The sequence below is a fragment of the Sylvia atricapilla genome, chromosome 1, assembly GCF_009819655.1.
Source record: "Sylvia atricapilla isolate bSylAtr1 chromosome 1, bSylAtr1.pri, whole genome shotgun sequence".
Classification (NCBI taxonomy): Eukaryota; Metazoa; Chordata; class Aves; order Passeriformes; family Sylviidae; genus Sylvia; species Sylvia atricapilla.
In genome coordinates this window covers 95,393,452-95,402,736 of record NC_089140.1, presented here as the reverse complement: position 1 = coordinate 95,402,736, position 9,285 = coordinate 95,393,452, and the positions used below count along the sequence as shown (strand labels likewise).

The 9,285-nt window shown below is 32.8% G+C and overlaps 1 protein-coding gene across 1 annotated transcript in view; it reads right to left on the bottom strand.

Moving 5' to 3' along the window:
- Window positions 1–2,451: 2,451 nt before the first annotated feature.
- The window catches only part of NETO1 (neuropilin and tolloid like 1), a 63,653-nt gene continuing 56,819 nt past the window's right edge, over window positions 2,452–9,285 (bottom strand). The window contains exons 8-11 of the mRNA XM_066328344.1: window positions 9,161–9,274; window positions 6,349–6,907; window positions 5,149–5,223; window positions 2,452–3,914 (exon numbers count right to left, since the gene is read on the bottom strand). Coding sequence (XP_066184441.1) covers window positions 5,163–5,223; window positions 6,349–6,907; window positions 9,161–9,274 — 734 coding nt within the window. The 3' untranslated portion in view covers window positions 2,452–3,914; window positions 5,149–5,162. The remainder of the gene's footprint in view (window positions 3,915–5,148; window positions 5,224–6,348; window positions 6,908–9,160; window positions 9,275–9,285) is intronic.

Below are 9,285 nucleotides of genomic sequence, written 5' to 3'. Positions count from 1 at the left end.
GGAACACAAAGGCAGGGAGCTGGTAGGATTTCAGCATTCTCAGTGAATTTTAGGGTGAGATGGGAACAGAACTAAACTCCAACTAAACTCACGCTGGACAGAAATGAAAGGCAGCAAGTGATAAAGATGTAAAGTGATCATCAAAGAGTAGAGAGGATCCTAAGGTAATGATGAAGAGAAGAGGAGTCATGAGTGTAAGACTTCACATCAAGTGCTGAGCACCAGTGAGGAGATATTTTCACATCAGATATAGACTTCTATGCTCAAAAGGGTTTTGAATGGTGCAGCTTTTGTCCTTTGTATATGCCTTAGTACTTCAGCTGTGCTCCCTCAGCTGAAATATCTTTGTGTTATCAGGAGATTTACGCATAAAGTAGAAGACACACAAAAAAATTCCAAATTTGTGTTCGTAGGACAGTATTCTGTGAAGTATTACCTCTGTCTTTCAGAGCTGGACATGAACAGTGTGTTTTTTTGATGGCTAAAGAATTTATCTGTTCTAAATATGTTTGCAAATTTGGGACAAGATATGAGGAAAAGTCCTTTATGTTCTTCTTCTAAGTACAATGTATTTCTGTATTTCTTTTCTTTGTCTGATTTTTTGGGGGACGTGGGAGAGTGTGGGAGCTAAGAATTTCTCTTTAACAAGAAACCTTCCTACTTTCTCTTATTCCTTCTCACTGGTTACATTGTTGATAAGTTCAAGAGAATATCTCCAGCATAAAAATTGAGAAAAAAACTGAAGGATAAGGTGCTAACATTTATCAGAGCCTCTTTGTTTTTAAAGCTGTTTATAGAATTGTGAAGAGAGAAAAGTTTAGATGAGGATAATTTACAATGTGAAGTTCCTGAGGTTTTTAAATGATGTTGCAGAGAGTCCTTGACAAATTGCAAAGGCCATATTTCCTGGAGCAGACAAAAAAGTTGGATGTGGCTGTTCAACTATCATGCAAAAAGAAAAGCATATACATAGCACTGCATCTATGGAGGGGGAAAAAAACCAAACCACAAAACTATAAATGATATTTCAATGCATTCTAATGCATTCTAATTTAAAAACCTAATTTTTAAAAAGTATGTAAGAAATAAGCATACTGTCTACATGGCTATAGATCACACTCATTGCACCAGTCAAACGAAGATTATCTACTAAATACCATTTTTCTTTTTCGTTTAAGGCAAACATGAGGTAAAATGCATGAAGCTAGGATTAGTAACTCAGCTAATCCATGGTAATTTACTGTGTTATGCAATAATAACACATACAGCTGTGTTAATTTAATCCAAAACTCCTTTCCATAAGATTGAAAGCTTGTTTGAACTTCCTTCTGGTCTTAAACAAGAGTATTCATCATAATGAAAAATACTGATAGGAAAGGAAAACTAGTTACTCCCAGCAACAACCTCTTTTATTTTAATATTTTGGGTTTCATAGATCACATTAAGATATCCTACTATTGTGTGATATGAAGCAAGTATTATCTTTACTGTTTGTGGTATAGTAGACCAGGTTATTATTCACACTGACTTTACAAAGAATTCAGTTACTTGAAATTAAGTATTTTAATTATAGTATTTTATCTGTGCTTGAATTCATTTTTGTTTATATTTTAATAGCTATAATTTGACCCTGTTACCCCAATATACGCGCATTTTGTACTTAGAAAATTTTTTGTTTAAGGGTACCTAACTATTAGGCAATATGTTTCTAAAGGAGTTTCCAGGATCAAGAATTTCCATTATCACTTTTCTTAACTTCTTCTGTTTACACAACATTTTATTTTTCTTCTTCCTTTTTCTCTGGCAAATATTTTCAAAAGAAAGTGAAGATGATCATTAAATGTAATTATTAATATCCATGTCTTCTCCAGTTTTTTCAGTTAACACTTCACTGGAAAAATCTTAAAATTAATTTTATTGTGTATTTGTCTAGGAGGGAGTGGACAAACTCTGTCTTACAGTGGGATTTAGGCACTTAAATATAAATATACAGCAACTTTGAAAAAAAGTTCAGCATTTTTCTGTGAGAACAATATTATTCATTCAAAGCTAAATTAACATTTAGATTACTTCTTTTATATTTATCTATATACTATCTCCAGTAGTAAATATTTACATATATACATACAAGTGTCTGCATGTATATTAATTTATTTTAGCAAGTCTTTAATTCTTCCTTCATTTTATAATGGATGCATGGATGCATCCATTTTAAGCATGGATGTGGCAAATATTTTGACAAAATATACTTAAAAAAAAAGTTGATGAGCTAGGACTTGGAAAGGTTAAAGAAAAAAGCAGTGATAAGTCATATGAACATGTGAAGAGCTACTGATCTGGAAATGAACTAATAGTGCATGCTGCAAACCCGTGTAACTGAGGGATGACTCCATGACTCTCAGTGACTACAGAGGACACAGAACTGTTTTTGCAGCTAATATGTGAAAACAAATTATTCAAGCTAAAAAAAAATAGTTGTAAAATGCACTATAAATATAAAAATAGTCAAATATCTGAAGCCCTTCTTCTCATGTCACTATTAAGTCACAGTTGTAGAAATAAGATTTTCTGTTTTTTAAATATGCAAATTATATATTATACATTTAAATAGCTCATATAGACCACCTTATTTTTTATGTCAGTCTTTTCAGTTTTGTTTTTTCCCATGTACTTATAGTTTAGGAAGATAGATGGAATCCTTTACACTTTTCCCAATAACTCTAGTAACATTTTTATGCAGAAGAACCTAACAACCATGAATGATGCAAGATATTTCAAAGGAGTTGAGATTTGTTTTGGAAAAGAATTTGGAAGATACACTTTAAATAGATAATGAAACTATGATTTTATGAATGGTTATTGAGTTCTTAGATGAGGGGGCTTTCTACTTTACGTAATAATGGCTCTTTAACCTATAATAATTCCTTAACAACATACCCTCTCAAACTTGATTTTGGTGTTGGTTACTAGTACTTACAGCTTTGATTAAAAATATAATTTTATTTTGTTTAAGGAAAAAGTTTATGTCTGTATTTCTAAAGTTGAAACCCAACCACAAGATTTGTGTAACTGATAAAAATCTGCTACTCTACTGTACTGAAGCAAACTTCCTAATAATTGCCATGAAAATAAATTAGTTCAAAATAGAGAATGGAATACATAGATTATCACAAACCTTTTAACTGAAATTAGGTGATCAACCTATTATGAATTCATTTAAATCTTAAAAAAATTAATGCATTCTGTTTGGTCACTGAGGGATGAGAGAAAGTGGATTTTCTGCTATATCAAATGTTTCAAGTTCCTAGAAACTACATTTTGCGCTTAATCTCCTGAATTACACAGGATTAGTAAATTAGGTAAAGAAAACATTGTATTAAACTCAAGGTACGAAATTATTATACATTGTTTTATGTATTTTTATATAAAAGTTACAAGTAGCAAGCATATGACACAGAAATGGAACAGTAACAGCAATAACTGTGAATGCATGCTTTTTACAATGTATCTAATAAAGGGATTTTTGCCAACTCAAATATTCAGTAACATACATGCAGATTAATTTCTCAATGTCAAATTCAGTCATATTGCTAGATGTTTATCCAACAAACGTTTCTATTGAAGTGATTATGAATGGCTAAATACCTGATTTCAATAAATTGTTCCTGAAATTGGGAATTTTACTTGCAACAAAAAGAAGACAGAAAAAGAAAAAGAGAAATGATTGGTAAGCGTAATAACCAAAGTCTTATTGCCTTCTAGTAATTTTACTCAACACTGCTGAATTTTTTCATGATAAGAGAATAGCTGGTCAGAGTCCATAAAACCTCTAGCTGGTGTTTCCAAGGACGATATTTTCACATTTCATTGTAGCATGTTCAAAATCACCCAGGAGCGCACTATTCTCAAGCAGTCTATATAATGAAAACAACGTACATATAACAAAAGTTCAATGTAAATCTTCTTCCACATATCACACAACATACAAGTAAATAACAGACATGAAACAGATCAACTTAAAGAAAACTATGGTTTTAAAAGTAAATAAATAAAAAGGATAGTCTCAGGAACTAATTCCTTCCTCAAGTTTTCAGCAAATCTTCAAATATATTTAATAACTAAGGAGCACTTGGTGGCCAGAAACCAAATTACAAAAGAAATATATTTTTGTGCAAAGGGAATGTCTTGCTAAGGAGGTAAGATAATGTCTATACTTCTTAGGTTTGCATAAAGGCAATTAAATTAAATTGGAAAATTGTCCACTTCTTTTTCAAAGAACTGAGATAGCTCATTATAGACTCCATTCAGAGTTTGCATGACGGCATGAATAGTTGTCTGAAATCAAAACTAAGTTAAAATATGGTCTCTCTGAGGAAAAAAAAAAGGCAGAAAAATATTTACGTAAACTATCTACGGGCACTAAAACCATTATTGGATTATTTAACTGTAAAGTTGTTTTATACGTATATACACATGAAAACGTATATACACATATCTATGTTTATATATATACATATGTAAACTGACAGACTAGCAGCTATCTATAACTCCATTATAAACATCAGAGATTATGTTTATTAAGTGCTGATAAAAAATATGCAAAATGAAAAGTCATGGAAAATACTCCAAAAAGTAAGTTAAATTTAAAACATTAACCTTAGTGCTAGAGAATCTCTAAATTTATCCTTACTAACACATACTCTTCCCCCAACACTTCACAAGATTGGATGAAAAAAATGAGCTGAAAACACATAGTTGCACATCTTACTGACAAGTTAAATTGCCAAGTTTTGCATTTTATTTCACATGCTGGACCTCTTACTTTCAGTTCCATAAATAAAAATTAAGAAATAAATTAATGAAATGCAAGAGCCATGCAAAGCACATGACTTTCTAATGCAGTTGGAATGAAGATTGTTTTTGCTAGGGGCTGACTGTAATTCTGTCCAGAATACGGAATTAACAGGATTTTGCTTGATTTGCAATGCTAAAGTGGTCGGTCATCTGGCTTTCAGATTTTTTTTCCATTCAAACCTGACTCCATACAAGACGACATAAAATTTGAGACCTAATATGCATTTTAGCAATATAACAAATAAAATAGAAAGCAACAGATGGTTCAATTGCTGTATAGGTATGTTTACTTACCTCAGGTTTTTCTCTTAGACCCTAGTTGTGTTGTACTCAGACTCATGTTTGCTTAGAGACCCAATGAGGCAGAACCTGGAATGTTATGGCTATTTCATTCAAAATAATAGTGTTTGCATAGAAAAGTAATATATGCATATAGATACTTAATAAACAGTACACTTTGATAATTTGATTGATATTCATGAAGTAATTTACATAGACATGCAATTGAATTAAAATAACCAAATAATGGGTTTTTTAAAGAGAAAGAAATGCCTCAATGTGCAAAGTAAATACACAGGGTATGTAAAAAGTAACAAGAAATGCATAAATAATGCATGCAAGATAAAACACAAATATATTAAAAAAGAGTTATATGTTCCTTTTCAAATAAATTGTTCATTATTTTTTGTTCTTCTTTTCCTTGTAAACTTTTACTCATTCACAGTTAAAGTGATTCAAAGTGAAATATACAGAAAAAATAGTTCTTTTATGAAAAATATTATGCTTGATTTTGCTTTCTTATTGATTAGAAAGATTCCCTTTAACTTCCTTCTTATATGTAAATATATAAGTTCACTATGTTGTCTCATGTTCTAATCTATCTATGTTTATTTGACAAAAGAAAATACTGTGATTAGTAATGGAACAGATAGAGTAAAGTTTCTGAAATACTATAATTCATTATATAAAAAGCAATGTTCTATGAGGAAAGTGGGTTTCTTTGCCCCAGGACTGTGTTTCTCCTTCTCGTGTTCTGCATCAAAATGGATACATGTATCTTTTATTTATTGATGAATTTATATAAAGATGGTTAGTGCAACTGTAGATGATATTCAAGGCCACCTCAGTTACAAGGAATCCACATATATGTGGCTATTCCAAAAAGTAAATTTACACTATTTTCTTTGGTTTTTATATTTTTTGCCTATTCTGTGTTGATCTGTGTGTGTATGCATGTGGGTATACAAAACAGTAAAAGAAAAAGAAAGAAAGAAAGTAGAAAGGTAAAACGGAGATAAAGAATCCTTCAGCAAAGAGGAACAGAGATGAGAAAGAACAATAGAAAGAGAGATAATATAATGACGTGCTATCAGGAAACAGAAATTTAAACAGTAAAGAAAAAAGAAAATATGTCTTTACTGAACAAAGAGTGAATATATTTGGTCAATCAAGTCCTTACACAATAGTCTTCATCAAAAATTTATTGATACTGACCGCTGAACAGCTTTATCATGTCTGGACAGCCTGTGACTCGTGGTTGGCACCTCTTCAATTTCGTCTATCTCACACGCATCTGCAGCATCTTGTGAGTAGCTATGCTTCATGACAAGGATGTTTCTCCTGTTCATGGGCTGAACAAGTGGTTTTACAGGCTGGGGTTGTATTTCTGTCAAGACAGAAGCATCTCTTGTGCTGAGGTTACTACGGCTGCCCTTAATACTAGACACTTGTGATCCACAGTGATGGTCATGAATGCATTTTGAAGAGGATCTCCGCAGTTTATGATAATTTTCAAAGTCATCTGCAACATCAGCAAGGTCAGCTGTAGTCCCTGTCCCTCTAAGGGTGCATAACTCATAATGAGGAGGCTCAAACACCTCCTGGAACACTGTTTGATCAAAGTCTGTTTTCCTTTGGACAAATTTTTTGCGAGGCTGCTTGATCTGTACTATAATAGAGACAACAATGAGGATGATCACAATGCAAGAAGTCACCCCAATTATAGTCCCACTGGTATTGGTAAGTTGGTCCAATAGGTTTGCTTTTCTTTTTTCTGTGTGACAGGGAATAAAAAAAAAAAAAAAAAAAAATAACAGCATTAATTGCAGTTCAAGAATACAAACAACTATGATGAGTTCACAGATTACTGCAAGGCTGACCCTAGTCTATGTCTGAGTTCACTTAATCAATCTCACCAACAAAAAAGAAAAGAGTAAGAAATCAGGTATTTGTGAAAGTCAAATAAGCAACACACAAATCCTTTGTGGGCCTATTCACTTGGAAACTTATTTATTCAGGGTATATTACAAGCTTAGTTAAATGAAAGAATGATTTAATTTTTTTATAAAAAGCAACCACCATAACAAGCAGATGGCTTCAGTGTCACCTCTGAACTCCATTTGGCTGCTAAAGCCCCCAAGAAGTTTACAGATGTTCTCTTCATTATTTTCTCTCTCTTCTAGTAAGTATATGCAGCTAGGACATTAGGTCCTATGAAAGAACAAGATTTTACGGGATTTAAGGTTTAATAGTTGTAAGCTGAATAGGAATTTTGACAGGGTTCAATGAAAATGCTAAATCAGGAGAAAACAGAAAAGTTATGCAAATTTAGATTTCAGAAAGGGAAAAAAACCACAAATTTGTGCAAGTTATTTCCATTCTTTTTTTTTCCTATTAATTGCTGAAACTTTTCTAAACAGCCATAAAAATCCAAAAACTGATCATACCTACTACCCTTTACTCAGGACTCTCTAATAAGTCAGTCAGCAAATTCTGCATTGTGAATAAAGAAAAAAAAGCAGTAAAATAATGGAAAAAAACCAGTCTTTCTCTGTGGTTTGCTTTCATAAAAGGCTGCAGACTGAGCCTTTTAGAAATTCAAGTTGAAAATGTTTGCATCAGTCTCTCAGGCATAGCAAGACAACTGTGGTTAAAATCCAAAACCCAGTTTAGTGCATTTTTTTTCCTGGCAACCTAAAACATATTCAAAGAATTAACAAAAAGCATTTGAAATTAAAGTTATTGCTACCAAAACATAAACATTCATCTCTTCATAATCTCCTAGATACCAAAACTTTACTCCTCAGTAGTTCATTGTATAAGCTTGTAGATTTGCTCAGTGTTTCTCTAACTGACAAAGACTCTGGAGAAAAAGCAGTTAGAAAAAGCAACACTGCAGCAAACAATTTTTTTGCTAGAATCAGCAAACCTCCTTTTTGTAGTCAGAAAAACAAGAGAGGATAAATGCACAAGACCTGATAAATGATACTTGACGAAGGAAAGATGAAAATCATTCTAGAAATTGAAGACTGGTGAAGGTTTTCTGTTTTCCTCTGTTGTGATGAACTAAAGAATGAATAATCTTTTCCCAATTGTCTGTTTAGTTTCTTTGAAGAATATTATGCTATACTACAGTTTAGCTGTGTTCTTTTGAAATATATGTTTTCATTTGTGTTTTACCCTATTGCACTGCTTGTCAGGATTTTACAGGCTTCAGTAGACTTATGGGTTGCCTGCTAATCCACCTCCTTCTGAATTTTTTTCTTGATTGGTTCCTAAATTTGGCATATCCCATGTTTTCAGGAATAAATCTGCAGTAGGGATGGGGGGGAGACAGGGGGATACAAGACAGAAGTGGACTGTCTCCCTAGCTTGGAATGTAAGCTCTTTTCCCTGAAGACAACACAGATGCTGTTTTGGGGCTGGTTTGTTTTTCTTTTAATCAGAACCACAGAAATATTTAGAAACCATTGTCAGCACAGGGATAGGATTATTGCTCCCTGCCTATGAAATAAATATTACATCTGATTTCCTGTGCTTGTCCCTTGCACTTCAATTTCACTTGATTATGGGTATATTTGGATGCTTTCTTACAGTGTTAATTCCATCTTCCTTTATAAGACTACCTGGGCTATTACGGGCATAGCATGCAGCTAAAAGACACCTGCTACTCATATGTTACTTCATTACAAAGGTAACTATGGTAAAGGAACCAAAATATTACCTTTAATTATACTTTAGACTGTACGGAAAGCAGAGACCAAGTGATCAGAAAACCAGAAGAAGCACATAAACAGACAGCAGGACATAACCAATGCAACACCAGAGAAAAAATTGAAAACACTGGAAGTAAAATTAACTGGTATTTTTTTACCTTCCTTCATTTTCTCTGTGGCTTAATGTATGCTTTCACCAAATTATGCTTCCTGAGCTTTCATTCATTTGGCACACACTTAGCAAGAAACTGAGGATCATATGCTGTATCTCATGCAGTGCAAATGACAACTTTTTCAATTCTACATGTTACCTTTGCAGTGGTTTTCATCCCAGGGATACACACAGTTCTGGAGTCCATTGCAGACCAATGTATTATTTATACACATGTTACTGTGGCAAAAGAATGTGTTGGCTTCACAAGGGGCTAAAAATGAG